Source organism: Megascapheus bottae, chromosome 13 (assembly GCF_031878675.1).
Source record: "Megascapheus bottae isolate mThoBot1 chromosome 13, mThoBot2.hap1, whole genome shotgun sequence".
Taxonomy (NCBI): Eukaryota; Metazoa; Chordata; class Mammalia; order Rodentia; family Geomyidae; genus Megascapheus; species Megascapheus bottae.
In genome coordinates, this window is record NC_143521.1 from 9,214,213 (window position 1) to 9,238,592 (window position 24,380).

Below are 24,380 nucleotides of genomic sequence, written 5' to 3' on the forward strand. Positions count from 1 at the left end.
TGAAAAATGAATTGCAAGAGGGCAAAGAAGAAATGCAGGAAAGAGGTGTGTGGCCCCAATGAGAATGGAGGAACAGATGATGGAGAGATGATAGAGTTTAAGCATGTTTTCAAAGACAAATCAGTATCACGGCTTGATGGATTGGATGTCAGGTGTGAGAAAGAGAGAGTATATAAAGATGGTAACATGTTCTGACAAGTCCTGAGCTTTTTATTAGATTAAAAACATACTGATCACCCCGAGGAGAAAGTAAATTAGAAGAGGACTTCAGTTACTCGAGTTATCTAGGCGGGGAATTATAAAGAGGCAGGAGAGGGGGAGAAGCAAGAGGAGAGCAAATTCTGGTGGGTACACACGCAGGCCTTCCAGCCAAAGGCAAGGGCCACCTTAAGAACACCAGTTAACAGAGCAAGTTGGTACAGAATGGCCTCCAAACACTCTGTATTTTCAAGATTTTTCAAAATAACATCAAAAGGCAATTCCTGGTGTTCCCAGCACAGAGCTTGGGTGTCTTCCCTGGGGCTAAAGTAGACAGCAAAGGCAGACAAAAGAATTATTGAAACTTAAAGAATGAGGCTTTCTGAAAACATGTCTTGTCTTGTGCTATCTGCAGATGACTCAACCAGAGTCATAACTTAGAAAATGAAGACAGTTGCAAGAAAATCAAAGGAGAACAGACATGACAATGGAATAACTGAATCACATGGAAAGGAATAAATTCTCTTTCTTTTAACACGCTCAAACACACACACACACACACACACACACACACACACACGATTCCAAATATATTCTACACTTAAATTTTAGAGCTAAACCATGAAACTCTTACAAAAATAAAACAGGGTGGTGATGGTTGAATAACTCTCTCAACACACTAAAAACAAAATTGAGCTCCATAGTGCAAATTGATCAATTGTATGTTATACCATAAATGATAATGAAGTTGTTAAAAATAAAAACAAAACTTTCTCTGATACAACAGGGGAAGAGAAGTTAATTTTTGGTATGCTTGCCCCTACGATAGTTTATAGAAAATAATACATTGACTTCTAAGCTGGGTACTCTGTCTCTATCTTAAAGTAAATATTCAAGAAACATACTCCACCATATTTCTCCAATAATAAATTAATAACAAATTGTTGGTGTAAGAAGTTGGCCCCAAATCATGCTGTTGGATAATTATGATCTCTTCCTCTTCTCTCCATGAAAGATTTTAACTTCTTTTTATTCATTTCTAGCCGTAGTTTTCCATTATGCTATTTACTGTCTTTTTTATAGTATTTTTATGTAATCTTAACGAACTGTCATAATCTTTTGCTCCAAACCGTGAATCCTGTCTACACACCAACATTGAATCACACTATGGAATCCATGGGCTAGATAAGGTAGGACAAACTTCTACCTGCCTTTGGACACAGCTATCGTCACTGCAGCATGGCTCAGTCAACAGGTGTATACACACAAGGTCCAAATATATCACACAACGTAAGTAGGAGAAGTAGGAGAGAAGATGTGGTATTTATACACAATGGAATTCTATGCTGCCACCAGAAAGAATGACATTGCCCCATTTGTAAGAAAACAGAAAGACTTGGGAAAAATTATATTAAGTGAAGTAAGTCAGATTCGAAGGAACATAGGCTCAATGGTTTCCCTCATTTGTAATAATTAGTACCAACCTTGGACTCTCCTAGCAGAGGATTACAATAGCTCAAAACCTAGATACATAAGGCCATATAGGATGAGACTAAAAGAAAGATCTCCAGGATATGGGAACAAGAGCTTTATAATGTGTGATTGTTGTTCTTAATGTACTATGTTATTTCTGTTATCCTTCGTTGCCCTTTGGTTAATCTCATATTGTTACTGTATCTGACTTTGTTACCTGGTATATTGTATATACATTTATTTGTTTATATGACATAGGTAGGAAAGGGAAGGGGGAAACAAGATGATTGGGGGGAGAGAAATGGGGACAAAAACGTAAGAAGAGTTATCAATGTATGAGAAGTAATGCTCCTATTACCTGGACAATGTAATTGTAACCCCTTATAGATTACTTGATAATAAAAAACAAACTAAGAACAAAAAGAACTAAGTAGAGGAGAATAACAGACAAGCCAATTTAAATACTATTGTTTTTGTGTCTGTTCAAAACAGCAAAAGATCAAAACTCAAAATTGTAAGTACAAGCCAGGCACAGTGGCTCACACCTGTAATCCTAGCTACTCAGTAGGCTGAGATCTGAGGATCGCAGTTCAAAGCCAGCATGGGTACTAAAGAACAAGAAACCCTTATCCCCAACTAACCACTAGAAAACTGGAAGTGGCTCTGTGGCTCAAAGTGTAGGGTGGAAGCCTTGAGCTTAAGAGCTTAGGGACAGCACCCAGACCCAGAATTCAGGCTCCATTACTGACAAAATAAATAAATTAATAAATAATAAATGAATGAATAAATAAATAAATGTATATATATAGATAGATTACAACAAATTCATATGCATTTTATATCATGGTGAACTTGCAAAATTGTAAAGCAGAAGCATTGCAATTTGGGGCCCAACTGTAAAAACATTGAACATATATTTATCAAGAAGAAAATTTCTTATGTCAAGGAGAAAAATAGATTCTTATAAATTCATGCTTAAATTTATATCAACAATTAACTACAGATATCATGTTCCAGAGGTATAATGAGACCTCACTCATGTTTTTGCTACAAAAGAATTTAACTTTAAGTTAACTTTGTTTTCTGATGATTTTCTAACTTTCATCCTAAACTTCATTCGAGACTTAAGATATTTGAGTGTGAGCTCCATGGCACATATTTAATATCTGCATGATCATAGAATACTCTTTAAAACTTTGAATCTCACTTCATCATATGAAAACAGTTAACTCACAAGAGTTCTGAAAATTAAACAAAAGGACCTAATATTGTATTCATTACATAAAGCACAGAATTGCATCTATTCGTATAATTATTAAATTGTTATTATTAAGCTGAGTGCCCATGTCTCATGTCCATTATCCTACTTACACAAGACACTGAGATCTAAGGATGGTGGTTTAAAGCCAGCCCAGACAGAAAGGTCTGACACTCTTCCCTCCAATTAACTACCAAAAACTAGATGGCTCAAATAGTAGAGCACCAGTCTTGAGTGAAAAAGCTAAGGAACAGAGACTAAGCTCTGAGTTAAAGCTCTACTACTGGCATACACACACACACACACACACACACACACACACACACACACACAAATTATTGCCACAAGTAGTCTATGGCAATAGTAGTCTTCACTTATTAACAGAAAACAAACAGAAATTGTGATACTAATATAATCATAGAAAATATGCTCAATTGGGAGTTTGGGAAATTATATGTTGAGCATGCAATCTTTGTTGAATTCAAATTCTTCCAAAATTATCTTTGGGGTTCTTTAAAAATTCCACATAATCAGGAGGAGGGACCTATTAATTTTTTCTCTATTTTATGATGTCTCTATAATCAAACTGATTTTCTGAAAGGTCATTTTTGATATAGCACTGTAGAGACATTAGAAAATCACAAAAATTTTGGTGAATATAATCTTTTAGTAGATTTTAAGCTGTGACCTAGTGAAAATAAAAGAAGCAAAAACTATCTCTGTCTCAGTTATAAGAAAAATTCAGTGCGGTACAGGCTGGAATTTGCATGGCCAAACCTCTCAAAGCCTTGAAAAGAGGGCTTGCCTAATTTTATCTGATGCAGATTCCAGATTAATAAAAATAATATGTAAGTTCTCCAATCACAGTTTTAGCCATATCTAAAATATATTCATCATTGTCGAGCAGTTGGTATTTATCATATTTGCAATATATTTGGTTCTAGATGATATATGTGACAAGTAGCAGGAAATACTAGGGCATGTCTAATTTTTAAGAGAATCAATTGTAAGTTGGTACGTATTTTGGGTTCCGTCTTTCAGAAATGAAAAATATATTGTTTATATTGTAAGTAAAACATTTATTTTCTAACAAATTATAAATTAATTGTTTTCAGCTAAAGATAAACTCTGGCTTGTATTAGGTGAATCTCAAGATCCCATTTAAAAGTAATTTTTGTTATTTATCTGGCCAAGAAATCCTAGAGTTTCACTTTGCCAAAAGGTCTGACTCTCCTAGTTAATTGCTTCAGAGATGCATTGGGGCTGCTGGAGCCCAGCTTGGCAGACAGGTTATCCACAAGGGATCAGCCTGTTACCTAATGGTAACCAAGCTGTTGAGTGCAAGCCTTCTTCCTATCACTGTAGAACCCTTTCCAGTGACCCTTTCGGTACAATTTTGTTATATTATTAGTGGGTGCCAAGATTCTTAGCTCTTCCATATTTTCAGTAAGTTACCTAAAGAATGGTATGTATGAGTCTGCAAATGCTATGAAAGTAAGAGCCTGTAAAAGCTCTGAAAAGATGCATATTATAATTCCTTGCTGCTCCTAATTATTTCCAGGGGGTAGTATTTTCAGCCACAATTCCCATACTGTGCCTGGATCTTTGTGTGTAATTAACTCACTGGCCATTAGATTGAGTGTACAATCAGTTTGCTGCCTGTGGCTTCCCAGGCGTAATTAGTTCCATCAGTAGTAGTTTCCTCAGTGATACCCTTGAGGCTTTGTGGTCCAGACGACTAATGAAATGGCACTGCTGACTGCCATAAAGTGCAGAAAGAGCCATGCGACTCACAAAGAAGCAGCAAGCTTGCTCACTAGAATCCACTGGTTAGCAGTAGGCTGAGAAAGACAGGTGATTTAATTCCGAAGGTCAGTTCACAGTGATGGAGAGCAGTGTGGTTATAGTCATTTAGTCCTCATGGTTGTACAGCCAGCATTTAGAGAAAGAATAAACAGTCATAGAGAAACTGTTTTCTGTATGCCTGTCTTGGGGTTTAACTTGGGGCCTAGACATAGTCCCCGAGACTTCTCTCTCTCTCTCTCTCTCTCTCTCTCTCTCTCTCTCTCTCTCTCTCTCTCTCTCTCTCTCTCTCTCTCTCTCTCTCTCTCTCTCTCTTTTTGCTCAAGGTTAGCACCCTACCACTAAAGCCACAGCTCAAGTTAGCTTTTTGGTTGTTAATTGAAGATAGCAATGTCATGGAATTTCAAACCATTGGACCTCAAATTTCAGACTCCTGAGTAGCTAGGGTGCAGGCACAATGCACTCACACCAGTTGAGGAATCCGTTTTTAAAAACATCAATATTTAGATCATCTCATCCCTTTTTATCACTGAGTGCTTTCACATGATTGATTTCCACATATAAACCAAGAAGAAATGATGGAGAAAGATATTGGACTAGATTTCAATTCATTAGAAATAATGAGGGAACCTTTAAAGAGAAGTGAGCTAAGACGCATGCTAGAGCACCAGTTTAGCTAAGTAACTAATTTTTCCAGATCATCATCTTCATTTTGGTGACATTACCCTATCAATATCTATCTGTGCTGTCTAATATGATATTTCCATGGAATGATGTTTGCTGTTAATGAAACAGATGCCACAATAATTAGAAAATTTGCCTAAATGATGCCACAGAAGCAAAACTCCGTTCTCTTCTTTTTGCTATCCTGTAAGTTGCCAGACTGCTCCAAAAATTGACTTAATTAATATTTCCCAGAATGGTCAGTGGAATTCTTCTAAATGATATCCATTAGGATGTTGAACAATAGCTTTTCAAGGGCAAGTACTTTGCACCTGATGTCCAACTCAGAAAATTCTTTACTACATATTTGATTGAAATCATGCTTTGAGTTTGCATTGAATAACTATAGCACTCAAACCTCGTAATGAACTATCGCATGTGAGGTAGCTTGCTCTACAAGGAAAAAACAGGATGAGGAAAACTTCATTCTAGCTGTCATGGAACTTATATTCTTGTCAGTAGACATCATTTCCATATGAGAAAAAGACAAGAACTATCGATCATTGATCTCCAAAGTGAATTGACACACATTGGAAAGGAGAATCAAATACATCATGCCCCTAGAGGAGTAACTAGTGAGGTGCTATTTAACAGTTGGAGTTATTTTATAAAATGGAAAATGATGATGGAAAAGCAACTTTAAAATGAGGAAACGGCATATGAGAAGGTTTGTTGATAGAGTATAGCACATTACTTCTGAAAAACTAAAAGGCTTAGTGTGGTTGGAATTCTGAAAGCTAGGAGAAGAATAAACACACCAGATCTTCCGTCTGTGGTATTTTTTTTTAATAGGAGGCAACTTGATCAAATCTGAATATCAAAAATACTACTGTATATATGTTCTGTAACCTAAAGCTTGTGTTAAAAGTTGATGTCATTTAAAAATATCAGTCTTGTGGCTGGGAGTTAGGCCTAGTGATAGAGTACTTGCCTAGCATGCACAAAGATTTGGTTCGATTCCTCCATACCACATCCACAGAAAAAGATGAAACTGGTGCTGTGGCTCAAGTAATAGAGTTGTAGCCTCGGGAAAGCCCAAGGACAGTGCTCAGGCCCTGAGTTCAAGCCCCAGGATTGGAAAAACAAAAAACGGCAGTCTCTCTGATGTAGCAGCTCACACCTGTAAACTCAATTCTAAGACTTGGATGCAGGGAGATTATGAGTTTAAGGCTAACTCATCGTGGCTACAGTGCTACTCTGTCTCAGAAACAGAGACAGAAGTTCAAATGGGTTGGCTGGACCACAGTGAGAACTATTAAGACAAACTAGGATATTTCAGTATTTCAGGACAAAGAAGAACAGGTAGTGAGCTCAACAGCCTTCCACCATGCAGAGGTCAAGAGAAAGAACAGAAACAAGCAGTGATGATAGAGATACTTGGACAATGAAGATCAGGAGAAAGAAAAAAAATGAGGTATGACATCCTTGACAGCAAAAAGAATGCATACTAAAGAAGAGGAAAGTGATCAATTGTGTCAAATGATTCCAACGGAGCCATTGTTATGATAATTTAATTACTGATATAGAAGAATTAGCTCTTATTGATGATACTAATAAAATATTTTGATAGGGTTTTATAATAGATCAGTTCAAAGATATGATTCAAAAAGAGCAAAGAACAATTTAAAGGAGACAGATTTCAAAAAGAAAACAACCAAACAACAACAAAAAACACACACAAAAATCTAAAATTTGAGGTGGAGTAAGAGAAGTGCGAATAAGGGAAGAGAACATTGGTTAATCCTTTCATCATACACATAAAACTATGCTTGAATGCTAGAAATAAATCTACTCTTTCAATAAAATACCAGTTCTCATGCTATATCAATAAGCCCATGAGGATAGAACAATGTGGAAATGAAAGCTATATGATGAGATAAGACAGAGCAACAATAGATTATGGATCCTGAAAACAGAAGTGAGTAGAGTTCAAATAAACAGAAGCAAGACTGAATTTAAGAAAGAAAATGAAACAAAGGGGGATATTTATAGGAGTGGATCACAAAGGCCCAATAGCTATGTTCATATGATCCTATAAAATAATATTTTTTTCAGAATGAACTCCAAGAATAGTGGAAAAGAGGGTCACATAAAAAAATACAAGAAACTTTGTATTTTTTCTCTCAGGAAATGGGAGAAATATCTGTAAAGTTATGCTAACAGTAAGGTTGTCTGGAGACTAAAATCTGATCCAAAATAAAATAACAAAACAAATAAACTAGCCAAATAATAATTGATTGGTGTTGGTTATACCCATGGTGAACTATGTTATTTATCTTTCAATCAAAGAACCCATTCTGACAAATCACAGCCCATAGATTAGACTCAATAAGCCACAAGCAGGATTTAGTTATTGTGTCTGCTAAGATTCCCGCCAACAAGTGACAAATCAGGAATAATGAGTCATGAGAAGACCATGTGATTGGTGCTGAAGAAATGAACCCTACCTCATCTATGGGCCCTGTATTAATTGTTTTCCAAAAGTCTTAATTGCCTGCCCTGATACTCCTTGCTCCTAAATGCTCTGAAAGACAAGTTGGTAATTCACCCTGGAGGGCTTGGACCTCCAGATAAGACTTATCAAAAGTCCTCTTTGTCCTTTTGTCCCTGATTAGACTGATCACTAGTAGTATTCAATGCATTTGTGTGCCACTTTAAGAAGGAGTTTTTCCCAGATAAAATTAGCCTTCACTTCAAAGAAAGAAATTTGAAGGAAAAAAAAAGCCAAAGCTAGATGTCTAGTCTACTTCCTTTAGGCTAATTTTTTTTTTTTTTAGAAAAAACAAAAACAACTAAATAAAAACCTTCTGAATAGATTTAAGGGGAATTTTAAATCCAAAGTCAATATGCAGGAAAAAGCAAGTAGACATAAATATGTGGTCTTCTAGAAGCTCCGTTTTTATTTCACACGTGCTTAGCTCATTTTCTGCTTAATTATTTAGTCTTTTCTGTCATAGATCTGAAATTCTGATGTGACTCAAGCCTGATGGAACATTTACTCTTACAAATGAGAAACTTCTAGAAGTTAGGCGTTGGCTGATTTATGTCTCTGCAAAATATGTATATTGAACTTTGAGCCCTTAGTTCCTAAGTCCTTACAACCTTAATTACCGAGTATTTAGTACCTAAGTACTTAGAAATTCTGAATTCTTAATTGTGGCGATATAAAGAGGCTCTTAGATTAAAATGAGGTCTCTAGGGTGAACCCTAACCCAATATAATTAGTGCACTCCAAAGAAGAAATTAGGACATGAGAGGTCTCTAAAGGTCTGTGAAGACACTGAGAGAATGATGCCAAATCTTGATTATGTACTTCCAGCCACCCACGTTCTAAGAAAATAAATTTCAGTGTCAGTTTGTAGTACTTGATCATGACAGCTTTAAAAACATAAGTAACACTCTGGACACTCTTTCTGCCCATTCCTTGGTTTTGTCATAGATGCAAAACATTGTTTTGAAAATAGTGCTGACCAAGTAGGAATTCACAAGGAAAGCGGAGTGGAAGCCAAGCATCCTGAAGTCATTGGTGACTGAGGACCGTCCTATAATATTGGTGAGGCACACTGGACTGATAGCTGATTGATACAATTTATATGTACTAAAGATACTGGAATTTCACATGGTTGTTCTTATGTTTAAAATACAAGCCTTTTGTTGGCATTTCATTGTGCATGTTCACAAAGTTAGCTGAGTGATGCCTACCCTTTGCAAAGATACCTAAGAATCAAGAAACGTCCCCACCCCACAAGTGGCCCTGCAAGAAGAGTAGCAAACAGACACCTCTCCTAAGACTAGGGACACACGGAGGAGTCCTCTTTTGCGTTCTTGATGCAAAGGTCCACATGTACACATTTGGTCTTATACCATGCCTTTTCTAATGTTTTCTCACCTGATTTTTTTAAATTTAATTTTATTTTGGAGATAATGTACAGAGGGGTTAGAGTTCATCAGGTAGTGGGTGCATTACTTCTTGAACATTGTTACCCCCTTCACATTTTTCTCCCACTTTCCCTCACCCACCCCTCCCACTCATCTTATTTTTCCCTTACCTTCCCATTTTCAAATACACAAATAGATGTATATACAACATACCGGGTACCAAAGTCAGATAACAGTAACAACATGATATAAACCATAAGGGGAAAAGAAGAAAAAAATAGCTTCCCATAGTACATTAAGAACAACAATCACAGAGATAGATGGGAGTTCATTTTGCTCAGCCTCATCCTATATGGATAAATGTACACAGCTTTTGAGCTATTATGATCCTCTGTTAGTAGAATCCTAAATGCATTCTAATTGTTACAAATGAGGGGAATCATGGATTGGCCTGAAATTTTTAACAGCATAGCTATCTAATCCAACTCTTGTAGTTCTTTAAATTCTAAATGTGTATTTCCTGCTTCAAATAACACTTTCTGATTGTTCCAGTCCACAGTGACCTATTTTCTTCCTCCTAAATTTCTGCTGCATTTAGAATCCCATCTAAGACCACTCAGCCTCAAGCCAGCAGTTATTTATATATGGTACATCATAGCCAATGTCTCCAAAATGTTATTTTTCAGTCAGTTAAGTAGAATGCTTGGTACTCCTCAAACTCTTCCCTCTTCCCTTCAATCTTTTGAGGGAAAGATTTTTACTTCATATTTAGCAAGAGAAAATAGTGGCAAACAGCTAACTCTAGGGAAAGCACTGGAGTTTCATCATTCCTGTCAGCCCTCTCTCCTGTTCCTACACTGCCCTGTGAGCGCCTGGAAGGCATTCCATACCTGGGGTCCTAGAAATCAAAGACAGACATGTAACAGTTTTCAGTGGTTGCCTAAAATTGTTTGCCTGTATTGACAATTTTGTACAGCCTGAAGTGATGTTCATATCTGAATGGTCCTTTACCACCCATTCGTAGATGTCTGCCTCCAAGATCAGCTTTATTGCTGCTCTTTCTCCACTTTCATTTAATTAGTGCAAACGGTTTGATATTCAGCAATGTATCTGAAACATATTCCATGGTTTTAAATCCTTGGTGGTTTTACCCTCAGTGGCCAGTTTTCTTATTTAGGTACAGGGATTTTAGTAAAAAGGAGCCAGTATCACTTGGTTCTCTGAGTTTAAACAGCTGGTGCCAGGCTTACTCTTGTTGCAAGTTAATTGCTTACCCTTACTTGTCAACAGCTATTCTATACATTTTCTTTCTTCTGATAGATTCCGTTTTGTTGTGAAGTATTGACACTATCTAGGGGTCTTGAGTCCTTTCTTTTTCTCTACAATGAAGAATTATGAAGCAAGAAATATGGGAGCATAGATTATTTGAAAGTGAGAGGAAAGTGCCAGGAAAACATTTTAGCCTGTCAAGTTGAAATAAATCCCCAGCCAAAACTCCCAGCTGAGAAGAACACCTTATGACATATGAGATCTTGTCTACTTTCTTCCTAGATAAGTAAGGAAGGAGAGAAGAATAAACTCCTTGGAGTAGAAGAGCAAGAAGGGGCTCCAGAAACTGGCAGCTTGATGGAGGCGCGTGTGGTCCACATTTAATACCCCCTTCGGCAAATCTCATTTGTTTGGCATCTGGGTGCTTCCCTGTTCACCTCCCCCCAGGGGAGGGGAGCCTGTCTGCTCCACATTCAGCCAGGACTTTGCTTCCCAGGGGCTTTTCTAGGTTGTCCAGGCTCTTTAGACAGAGGAAGGGGGTATTGCTTTTACTAGCCACTGTTTCATTATCTGCCTAGTCTTTTCCTTTTCTTTCACTAGAATGTCCTCTTTTCACTGCCACATCATTCCTAATGTACTGGTTATGCTCCCCACTGGATATAAACCTAAACACATTGTTTTTCTTAAGTCATAGCCCCAACAAACCCCTCTGCAGAAAAAAAGAACCATCTGGAGAAACTCCATTTACAATTACAGCGGCTGACATTTGTTTAGTATTTTACTGTCTTATTTCCTTAGCCTGATTCAATGGCAAAGCCTTTTTCAATATTGGGTGAAAGAGCAGGTAAACAGAAAGGCTGAGAATGCATAATTAAAATCAGGCCACAAAGAAGAATGAGGGTAGAAAATTCAATTGTTATGGCAAATAACTTGTTAATAAATAGCTTCTGTCACTGAGTTAGTAAAACACAGGTTTGGTTTTAGGATTAATGAAGGAACAAAGGTTGATGGACTGAAAGCTGCATTTTCAAGAAGGTATGAGAATTTGTTAATGAACTGCTCCAGTCTCCAGTCTCTTAACACACTGGGGAAAAACGCTGATTCAGTTAAACAATTCAGAGCCAGAATGTTTTATCTAATTTTTACTCATCCAATGCTGTCCATCATCCCACAGAGAAAAAAAATAGAATTCTTGATTACCCATAAATTCAACAAATAGCAGTAAGGAAATACTAGAGGACAGTGCTTGACTAGGTATTAGAGACAGAAAATGTCATTTCTACTTTAGGATTGTCTAAGAATACAAACCATATGAAGAATGTGTTATATTGTAGCCTCTTTTAATTTTTTGGCCAAAATTATTTCTATTACTTCTTGAATATTTAGTCTATGTGGGATCTACATGCCAAATCTATGTGTAATCTTACCACTGTAAGGGAGTTGTGGTATTGTAGGCTTAGGTGTGTACAAAGCCTGGTTTTAGCTTTTATTAGGAATGTAAATGGATACCACTGATTGTAACTACAATTAGCCATGTGAAATAAGACTTTTATATAGTGTGGTATATACTTAATGTCTCAAGGGACATTGAGAATAAATATTAAGGAGGTGTTTAACATACCAATATCAAAGGAAAACAAATGGGTTTGAGGGGAAGATGTTAATAAATGAATGACAGAGAAAAATTAACTGTCTCACTGAGATGAAGTTTGTTAATTCTGTTTGCTTTACTTACAAAACATTTCTATTTTCTGTAACATATTTACCAGTGTAAAAAAAAATGAGAGTTCAGAAGATACTTCAAGCTTATTTGATTATGCAAGCGATGCTTCTAGTTCAGAATGCTCCAAATAGTTTCTTGAACTCATGGGGACTGAAATAAGTATGGAAAAATGCTTTTCATGTATGGGCACTCAGTCTTCTATTAATGGCATGAATCATTTCAAAAGTCACATAAAAAAATTCAGCTCCTTTCAGAATGTGGTCTTCTTAATGAAGGTAAGATAGGCCATAACAGATTCTTTCAGTTTGATCACTACCATATTTTAAATTCTGATGTGCTTTTTTTTTAAGAAGAAGATATTATTTAGAGATATTTTTCCTAAACAAAAATGGCAAATCATTTTTGCATTCTGACTTTGAGACAGTGTGGCGCCCTGGAGGAGGAAGACAAGGTTGTGTCAGAGATCTAATTCTGGCTCTGGTGGCACCAGTAGGGATTAGTGAGTTTTATTAGTATCTTCAGGCTGCTTTTCATAGATTTGTTTTTTTCTTAATCTCAAGTAGAGGTCAACAATCAATCTGGCCCACTGTCTATATGGTCTTCATTTTTAAGAGGCTGAAAGAAAAAAGAGAAATGATAGTTCTTGCTATTTTGGCGAAGATAACATTTTAATCACAAATGAAATTTGATTGGAACACAGCCATACTTATTTGTTTATGTCACCAGAGCAAATCTGAATAATTATCATGAAGATATTACAACCTAAGAAGCCTATAATTTTTACTCTCTGGTCCTCTTGAGTTCTGGGAGTGTGGATAGAGGGCTTGCCTGGGTTCCATTCTGGTACTATATACACAGAAAAATCTGGAAGTGGTGCTGTAGCTCAAAATGGTGGAGTGCTAGATTTGAGAAAACTCAAGGACAGTGCCCAGGACCTGAGTTGAGCCCCAGGACTAGATAAAACAAGATGAAAAAAGATAATGTTCACTTATTTATTCCTTATCTTACATACAAGAGAACATATCACACAGATTTATCATAAGTAACCATGTGATGACACACTCAACCAGTTCATAAAAGCCTTGTATGTTTATTGGTTAAAATGGCATCCAGAATTTCAAAAGATTTAAAACATTTAAAAATGTTAAGGGGAGCAGGGACTAGTGCCATCCCAAATTTCTAAGAGTTCCCCACTCCACTGTGGAAGGTCAACAATGATAAAGCAGCCCAGCCACCTTTGCCCTTCTAGGGAGGGGCAACCTTGCTTGGGTGGAGCAGGGATATCCGCTTGGGTGGAGGGGGCCCTGCTTTGTGTGGAGACCTGCCCAATTTGCATGCCAACTCCAACTAAGGTGGTAAGTAAATTCAAACACTAGGCTATTGGCTACCTGTGTGTGGCTGGATCTGGCTATATGGCCCTTCTGTGTATGTAACAATTCCATCAGCCACCTATATCCGGCCAGGCTTGACGGCATGGCTTTTGCCCTTAAAAACCCAGTATGCGATCCGCTTGGGGTCACAGTATCAGCTCCCAAGTCTGCACTGTGTCCTTGGACGGTCAGATCAACATCTACTTCCCCAATAAATTCACCTTTTTATATGAGACTGTCTCCGTGTGGTGGACTCTGGTGGGACGTGGAATCCCCACCTGGAGGGATGTGGAATCCCCTCCTTCTGACCCCATAACAAAAATACACATTTTACCATGGTAATAGTCTCTTTCAAAGGTGTACTTTAAGGTGTTTTAAGTAGAAAGGCAACTTGGAATTGAAATCTACAGTGTTTAAAATAAAAGAATGCACAGTAGTTAAAAAATGTGTTGATTTCCACCACTGTATTTACTTCATGATTAGAAGTACTTGTGGACATTGACTATGTTTTCCTTCCATGAAGAACTCCTACTCACATTCTCTAGATCAGAACATAGGAAAACTAAGCAAAGACAAAACAAAACAACACAAAAAAACTCCAGCACTGCCTACAGTCCTAGGCAGACAAAAAAGAGATTGTCACAGTTGCTTTTAGATGACAAATATAATGGCATGGATTTTAACTTACAGTATTAACATAAAGGGAGAGGGGTAAAATCCCTAAAATAAAGGGACTATTGTAAAATTGATGCCTTAGCAGCATAATTTGCCAGTGAAATGGAAAATGACCATTTTTTTTTTGCTAAGCCACTATTAAAACTATCCCTACATTTTCATATAAAATAGATGCCAAATGCTAACTTACATTTAACATTTTTTAACATACAGTTTTAAATGACAAGTTAATGTATCCAAAAACCTTATTTGTTGAACCAGGAAGTTATAAATTCAGACATACATGGCAAACTTTTCTCTCTGATGGTACATAATTTTTTTTCAAAAACTCGAAAATTGGCCAAGCAGTTTACTTTCCCACGGACACCCATGATTATCTGTCAAAACTATTTATTTCTTTGTTGGCTTATTACATAACACAGCTGTATTGACCATCTAAGTAGGTTCATGTTTTGGCACTTAAAAATTTTTATAGCCTTCAGACACATGAATCGTTTTATTCAGGGAACATTCCTTTGTAAATACAAGGAATCTATCTACAGAGTTACATAGTCATGAGACTAAGTGAACAATTGGAACAGAGAGATGAAATTCTAACACTGACTGGTATGCTAGACAATTCCAAACCACAGAGAAAACATATGTATATATGCACGGACATAGATGAAATAAATACATTCACCCCAACACACATTTAAATATCTAAATGTCCACATAGATAGTTATATGCCTACAAACTCACTAATTGGTATTGTTAGTGTTAGCTTTTGATCAAGTAACTTTTGTTTATTTTCTTCTTTTCCTGTGGAATGGAGACACAACATCCCAAGGTAGAGTGAGGATTAAGTGAAGCAGCATACCAGAGCCCAAGGAGCAGAAATCCTGACACATCTCCAGATACTACAACAGACACTGGGTGTCTATTGTAATAGTGGCTAGACACTAGTGTTTTAGCTGTCAAAAGCAAGGAGCTCTCAAGCAAACTAATCTCTATTGAGCAGAAAATTGCTTTGCCTGAGCCTATCTGTTCTCTTTCCTCCCAGTCAAGGGCACCTTATACAAGGAAGCATAGGCTAGGCCATGTGGACTGGAGAAACACTATGAGACATTCTGACCTCAGAGATCCCTGTAGGATTTGCAATGTCCTCAACTGTGATCGGGTGGCAACCCAGCCGTGTCTTCCTAAGTGCTTTCCATACTCTCATTCATATGCTCTCTCTTCAGAATATGGACTCTAGTTAAGCGGCCTAACATAACTCCATCAAAATAAGTTTCCTGAGAACACAATTAAAAATTATACGTAGAAAATACATTTAGAATTTTTTGAATTATATTGGAATTGCTAACAAGACCCACATTCAAAGGAAAAAGTACCACAATCTCCATTGAAAAGAAAAATGGAAGTTGGGAAGTTGCTGGCTTAATGAAAGAAAGAACGGAGAAAGACCAAAAAAGAGTCAGGGGAATACATGCACACTGATTATTGCAAATTGTGAATCGTGCCATGACAACCATCCCATCAACTTGCTTTAAATGAGAGACTGCTAGTGGCCTGTGAAGCTTGACAAGCCACTGAACATGCTAAGGACTGCAGTTGATGATCCATAGCAAAAAAAGACAAGATAGAGAACACAGCACCATGGAGACACACTTTGTGTTTCCCAAATGTGGCAAGCCAGGGAACATGAATATTCGGGTAGCTGAATAAGCCCAAAGAAAGCAGCTGGCTTCAAAGCCATTTGTTGAGCTCCAACTAACTGGACCATATCCAAGGTGTAGATTGCCAATTCTAGGGATGTAGAAAAACCCACAAATATTCTCCATGAAATTGTTAGCATTATCAGAGCAATGACAAGTTGGTGTTGAAGAGCTGTATACTACTGCAACAGTGTGCGAAGATTTGCTACTTTCTTCCATTCTTCTCTTAAGTCTCATCATCACAGCGGATGATATATAGAAGAGCAAAGGCTGTGGGGAGTTCCCCAAGTCTTCACCTATAAGAGCCACAAATATTTCTTGGGAATGTCAGAGAAGGAAAGATCCTACACAACAGGAAAAAGGAAGTTCAACATAGCAAAGAAGTTTTTGTTTTATAAAATTTAGTTTTCTCTATAAACATAGCAAGTATTGCTTGACCCATGTTATGTTTTACTGGATATTTGGGATCTAGTAATAAGAAAATAGATCATGTTCTTAATTAGATGGGCTACATACATCTTTTTGTATTTTTTGCATGTCTATCTCTAATTCACTTTATCTCTGAGAGATTATTCTCTGAAGAACATTAAAGTATCATTGATTCATTTATTATTGTTTATTTTATATGTAGACAATAAAAACTTCACAAGGAAAACTCAACCAGGAGTGTTATAAAAGAGAGACCAACTGCATTTTCTTTCAAGGACTGTACATAAATGATCTACCAACATTCCTTTCTTAACCACATTTCCCCAAAGCTTAGTATTTGGCCACAAAAGTTCACTTATCTAAACTTTGGCATGCATAGCAACAGCCTTCAAATTTGCCAAATTGGCTGACATTTTTTTGAATGACAAGGAGGGAAATTGGAAAAATATTGCAGTGAAATGCTATAAATCACAGCATTATTCCAAGAGATAGTTCAGGGGATACTAAATCTGCGGGAAATTAACCCTACATTGTTATGGATTGTTTTCCCAACAGGTTTTCTCAAACAATTAAAAACATTGTGGACATAAATAAATGTAAATAAATAATATACAAAGACCCAAGATATCCAATTCTATTGAAAATACTTGACTTTTTATTATTTGTTTATGGTAAGTCCTGGATGTTTCAGAGTCAGAGGAAAACAAAACAAAAAATATCCCTATACATATGGTCAAAATATAAAGAAATAGTATACATGTAATAAAATGTACACTTAAACACAAATGCATATGCATGCATACAACACTAGAATAAACAACAGCTTCTGAATGCTTCAATTTTGTTGGAAATTGTTGTAGGACAATGAAATTAAAGGACTTAATTCTCTCCTATTCTTTCATACATCTTGAATACATTTGTCCAAAAAGAGAAGGCAAACTGAGTCTGTAAGTGTGTGTGTTAGAAGAGGTTTTTAGAAGTATCAATTGAGAAGATTCTTCACAGAAAGCCAGTACAAACTAAAGGTCTGTTATATCAGTAATCCCACAGATGCTTTATGTAAGGAAAATAATCACACTTGTGCAATCTTTCCTACCTTTTGTAAGTTCTGGCAAATCAAAAGACTGCTGTAACTCCGGAGATTACCACATTAAACTACCACACATTACACACTTAGAAAATTTTGAAAATATTACCCTGCCATTCTCATTTGCAAAGATCAATCAAATTCTAATTCTAAATAATCTTGATATTTGCAAAATCTGATAAAAAGCACACCGAGAGATCCCAATATTTTTAAACAAGTATTAAAGGTCTTGCCTGGAAATGACAACTTGATGTCAAGGTCACACCAATAAAGAACCACTGACAGAGTAATAACACAGACACTGGGGTTTTGAGTCTTTTCTTCTAAGAAGCATTTGGCACAATTCTCTTCACACTCTGTTATATGATTCAGAATTCTAAAACCCAAGTTATAAGTTACTACATATGGTATTAATTACAAAAACATAATTCTCAATGAGCTAAATTGCCTCTGTAATTACAGCATCTAGCCTGAATATCCAAAACATCTTTATGAAAGGACAACATTCAGATTCCTGTTACCTAGTATTAAACTTCTTAAACTTGATTCATCAAAAGCTATTATGTCATACACACTGTACGTGAAACACACAGGCTGGAGAGAAAGTGTTATCAATGATTTCTTGGGCTTGAAAGTATCATTCTCTCTAAAATGATTTGACAATGTCAATCTACATATTGCATAAGAACTTCACTCAAATATGAAATTTCTGTCCAGAGAGCAGACCAAAATGAGGAAGTATATCTCTAGTATTACTGGAGAGAAAATGTCAGAGCCATCAAATTAAATACCATGTGAGTTTAAAAGCCAACAGGAACTAATGTTTGAGGACAAAGAGGGAGAGAAGTTTCCTCTAATGATACTTCAAAGACTGTGCAACATCTGGAATGTGGTTCCATATGGGTATTCTACTAAGAAGTAAGAATAAAAGGATTTTAATAGGGAAAACAAGATTCAGGTTTCTTACAATACGTTCTCCCTGGAGGGAAACAAATAACACAATGCATCTGACTAACCTTTCTGCACTTCAGCTGCATTAATTAACATTTAGTCATGGATTCCACTGAGAGCCAGATGAACTCAGCATTACAGCTGTTTGCATTGGGAGGCAGAGGAGGATTCTCCTTTCAATTGCAGATTTCTAGCATTTATATATCAGCAATATTGATAAGAGTTGTATATTGTGCACCCACCTGTGATGTAAACAATATCAATATCAGGAAAATTAGTAAGTCAGAGCCATAACACACGATTGACTCCATTTTTCTTTTATCAGTGAAAGCCTGAAACACTTTGGAGGAAGTTTTGTTGTATTATTCACAGATTTAAGTGTGGATCAAGTACATTATGAGAGATGTGTGCAGATGACTAGGGAAAATGAACAGATGTTACGGAAATTTAATAGCAAAATATGATGACTTGGCAGAGATGTCCTCAATTCTCCAAGCCAAACATGTGGAAATGGTTGATTGGGAACAAAGTTGAGATGGAGAATGGCAATACTTGGTCCATCACTGAGAAGAGTTTCTTGATTTGTTTTTCATTTGTATAGCAAAGAATCACTTCAGTTGCAACTTAGTAAGGAAACATATCATTGAATCAGACAGGAAATATATTTTACCCATAACACCTTATCAAATTTATATCACGAGATCACTGCAAAAATCACAATTATTTCCAACTCTCCTTTATCAGTGCCATGTCATAACTTCCTGTCCATCTACTCTGGAGTCTCCTGGATAGATAGCAATTTACTGTCATGCGACCATGAGTCTGTGAGTGTATGCACATTCATTTGTACAACTGTACAAACCTAAAGCCATTCGGGGGCCGATAGAAAAACCAATTTTAATATGTGCCTTCTCAAATTAATATTTTCAGTTACAATTCAAGATGACTGAAACCTGTTTGACACGACATCACCTTTTCTGACATATAATCACAATAACTTGGTTAAACAACAAAAAAAATCTTACCTGGAACTACTTCAAAGAGGAATTTTCCTGGGCTCTCCTCATTGCAGGGATGCTCAAGGACTTTATTTCCAGGTAGAAAAATAGTACCCTGAAAACACAAATGTCACAGACATTAACATGGTAGCAGGTATCGCATGGCCTCAGCTTAGACTCCTTGATAGTCCTGATAATTAAATCCCATCCGTTCAATACCAAATAGGTATTTTTAAGTATCTATTTTGTATAAGATACCTTGTTGGTTTCTAGGTTCATCTGAAGTATCATTGTATTAGATGTGCTCGATATTTTACTCAGGATTCTAACAATGGTGTATTTTTATTAGAGTTTAATTGTTGGAGTAATTTTTATGAGGTATGTACTAGTTCCCCTATTTTACAGTTTTGAAGCCAAGAAGGTGGCATGAAATATCCTAGACAAAGGTGTCATTAGTATTTTCTTGGACTGTGATTGGTTATTTGTGACATTCTCCCTAGCTGGTAATTCAGACTTGACACCACTCTGTTAGGAGGGCAGCCTCATGAGAAGTAGTTAGGTTATGGTGGAATAATGGTCATTGTGAAAAGTTAGAATCTCTTGCTTTCTCTAGCCCTCTCTCTTTTCCTTTCTACCATGGCATGGCATAGTAAGGGGGTTCTTGCTAGATGCTCTTTCTTTGAACTTGAACTCCCCAACTTCTAGAACTCTAAGACAATAAATTTCTGTTTCTGTAAATTATCTTGTCATCATATCTCAAAATGGACTAAGAAAGTGCTGGGAGTTTAGTCTAGTGGTAAAGTGCTCGCCTAGCATGCACAAAGACTCAGGTTCGATTCCTCAGTACCACATACATAGAAAAAACCAGAAGTAGTGCCGTGGCTCAAGTGGTAGAGCTCTAGCCTTGAGAAAGCCCAAGGACAGTGCTCAAACCCTGACCTCAAGCCAAGGACTAGCAAAAAAAAAAATGGACTAAGACATGTTAATGATCCCTTCTCTTTTCTATCATTTTTTTTCTTTTCAGTAGATCATTCCCATGAATGCTGAGAAATATGTACACATTTCTCTAATCTATTAAATTACATAGACTCCACCTCCTCCAACTAGCATCTTATCCCCTTGTCTGACAAATATGTATCTAAATCAAACCTGTTTCTCTAAATGTATCCAATGCTGTTTGGTGTGTGAATCCCAAATTTCATGTACATGACCCTCACAAGCTGCCATTTTCAGTGTTCTTTCCTCAATCTACATTAATTCCCTGAAAACACTTGGGTACTGGCTATTAGTACTTTAAGAACTTTCATTTTTTGTTTTTGGTTTGTTGATTTTTTTTCTAGATGATTCTCTGACCTTTTTGTTGGTATAGCCTCTTTGGCTGACTGTAATTGGCCTAAAGATATTAGAGTTTTACAAAGATTTATCCAATGATTCTTTCTCTTCTATTCTTCCTCAAGCTATCCTGCCCATGCTTATAACTCAATAACCAGTTATAAACCAGCAGAATAGTAGATTACAGCATTCTATAGAACTCGCTAACATTCCGATCTTTGCATTCAGGAGCTTATTTGATATATCTACTTATTTATCTTAAAGACGTTTTAAGCTAGACAGTTAAAATATAAGTAAAAATAGTTCTCATGGTGTATTTCCTGGCTTAGTTACTGCTATTGTGCTTAATCTATATAGTCTCTGTTTGACTTTCCTCTTAGCATTCACTTGTTACTGTAACCATTATTCTCAGGTGAAATGTTTCCTATATCCTTTTATTTGGATTACACATAATCCTCTAACATTTTTAGGCTGAGTTTCTTTTAATGCTGGGGCAACTATCTTCAGATATAAAATTTGAAGCTTTCCTGCTTAAAAGTCTTTTCAATAACTTTTAGTTGTTCTAGGATAAAAGTCTCTAGGTGGTTTCATTCCCCTTACTTCTTGAAGCTAATTTTTCTACAGTTAAGCTTTCACTGCTTTTTCTGGCTTCCTGTGATACACACAACTGCTTTTCTATAAATACTATCACACACCCATCTATGTTAAAATTACATTGTTTCTCTGATTATTTGAGAGTCATGATTCAAGTTAACTCAGTCTAAACTATACTTGTATTGGTTCCCATTTTACCACCAGTGCCTGGCACTTTGCTTAGTAGATGGTTGTTGAATGAATACATTAGTATAATAAAGCATTATTCCAAACCCAGGGTGTTGGACTCAAAAGCCCATATTCTTATTCACTATGTTTTTCTCAGCCTGAAGCAATATTTAGCTCAAGTAGTATTCTCAAGTAGTGTTGATTCTTATCCTAGCTAGAAAATTACAGTCAGTGATAATTGCCCTTCTTCTGAGTTTAGGATGATAAAGCATAGTGCTCTTTCATTGAAACCTGAAGTATAGGTTAAATAAATTCCCTTTCCTTTTTCTTTTTGCTTCTAGGAACAATTTTTCTGTTTTCATTATAATTTGTTTCTGCTGACCTGTGGGTCTCAGTTTATTTACAGGCATTTAAAAATAACATAAAAAGTACTAACTTCTAGCTGGGCACCAGTTGCTTACACCAGTAATTCTAGCTATTCTGTAGGGTGAGATCTGAGGATCCAAGTTCAAAGCCAGCCCTTGCATGAAAGACTGTGAGACTCTTATCTCTAATTAAGTACTAGAAAACTGAAAGTGGCACTGTGGCTCAAAGTGGTAAAACCCTAGCCTTGAGCTGAAGAACTCAGGGACAGTTCTGAGGCCCAAAGTTCAAGCCCCATGACAAACATTTTTTTTTCACTAAGTCTGTAACTTTGAACCAATATAATCCCTTTCTCTTGGTAACTTGATATCTAAAGTACCTGCTAAGTAATGGAAAGATGACTGCCACAGTCCACTCAGGCTTTTATGACTTCTGGCATGTGGTTGGATTGGAGAGATCACAACTAACTGAAGATAGGAAAACTATGAGACAGGTAGAGATAACCTTAGTTTGCTTCCCTCTAAATCAGGCAAAAGTTTTGCCCTAGTTGCATTGGGCCACGTCTTCATCCACCAATTCCAAAGTCACAGGCTTTTTCTACCTCTAGTAGTAGGAAATGTAGTAGTGAGTTTTCACTTTGTGCTGTTATTGGCCCTCAGCTGTTTTCAATATTCATTGTTTTGTTTTGCTTATATGCCAGTAATGATTCTTGAACTCAGAGCCTCTTGCTTTTGCATAGCTTTTCCTCAAGGCTGACATTCGAACACTTAAACCATACCTCCAGTTCCGATATTCACTTGTTTTCATGAAACCTTACAATAATTTCTAAATTATTTAGTTACCACTCACTTTTTATTATGCCCTTTGATATGAAGTTACCAGTTTTCTACTGAGATCTTGAGTTACAAAACAACCACAGTAAAATCCCATGAGTTTTATAAGTAAGGACATATTCTTCCATGATGCTGTCATCACTATAAATTTGGGTGACCAGAGAGAAGAGGCTCAAATATAAAAAACAGGTGTGAGGCCTGGAGTTTGGCCTAGTGATTAAAGTGCGTGCCTAGCATGCACGAAGACCCGGGTTCGATTCCTCGGTACCACATACATACAAAAAAGCCGGAAGTGGTGCTGAGGCTCAAGTGGTAGAGCTCTAGCCTTGAGAAAGTCCAAGGACAGTGCTCAGGCCCTGAGCTCAAGCCCAGGACTGGCAAAAAAAAAAAAAAAAAAAAAAAAACGGGTGTGATCATTTTTTTTGTAGCTCTATAGCTCAGCACCGATGGTGGCAAGTGCATGGCAGCAATTCACCACAGGATGAGGGAATTACACTTATTCAGATGGGAATTATACCTATTTTTATCCCTCATAAGGGCTATTCCTTTAATAGAATAGACTTTAAAATGTCCAAGTGGGATAAAATGATAAATAAAATAGTTTATGGCAGTTCAGACTTGACCAAAGTAACATGGTTAATAACTCTACTGGTAGTTGGTTTCCAGATGAAATATTTTTAAGGCAAATCTCATCTCTAGTTAATATTAGATCACTTGGCCAAAACCACAACAGATTTGGGTAAGGTTAGATGCTGGTGAAAATACACAAAGGGACCTTATTTTGGAATTTGGATTGGAAAAATACATGCCTGGGAAATAAGTAAATGCATGCTTTGACAGGTTCATAGACACAAAAGATGAGATTTGTTTTTCCTTTGTTTTTAAACAGCATGAGCAATGATCATGAACATTATAAGAAAATAAGCCCTTTCTTGAGAATATATTTATATTTTTGATGAAGCTAAAGCTTAAAAAATTTAAAATATAATCAAGGTAAAATAAATATTATTTGATAGTTTTTATTACAGTATTATAAATTGGATTTATTTTTCTCTTTATAGCAATTAATTTCAGTAAATATACTTAATATATACTAGGGTCCATTTCAAACACAGAGAATATAATAATGACAGCCAAGGAGGTCTTTGTATTCCAGTGTCTCAGAATTATGCAAGAAGACAGTAAATTGAAAACTAGTATAGGAAAGACTGGAAATTCCATTTACAAGTGCTCTGGCTACATAATAATGCATTCATAACTAGGAGTTTCGTAGTTTAATACATGTATTTTGGAGCTCAATTGCCTAGGTTGAGTCTCTACCACAAATTAGTCTTTTTCCTCCTGTTTCTCAGCTGTTTTATCCATAGAACCTACTTCGTAACAACTCTGTGAGCTAACATGTGACAAGGTTTGTAGAAGAGCAAATAGAATTTTTAATAGGATATAATTTTCTTTTTAAAAAATCCTATTTTGGGGCTCATTTTTTGCTAATCCCCAAATAATGAATTCACTAATGTAAAGGTTTAATTTACAGTGAAGGACATATCTTGTAGTGT

At 36.5% G+C, this 24,380-nt stretch overlaps 1 protein-coding gene across 3 annotated transcripts in view; it reads right to left on the reverse strand.

Moving 5' to 3' along the window:
• Window positions 1–24,380, reverse strand: part of Arhgap24 (Rho GTPase activating protein 24) — a 460,279-nt gene that overhangs the window by 224,711 nt on the left and 211,188 nt on the right. For all 3 annotated transcript variants that reach the window (XM_090343274.1, XM_090343273.1, XM_090343272.1), the window contains one exon: window positions 19,562–19,649. In XM_090343274.1, coding sequence (XP_090199400.1) covers window positions 19,562–19,649 — 88 coding nt within the window. The remainder of the gene's footprint in view (window positions 1–19,561; window positions 19,650–24,380) is intronic.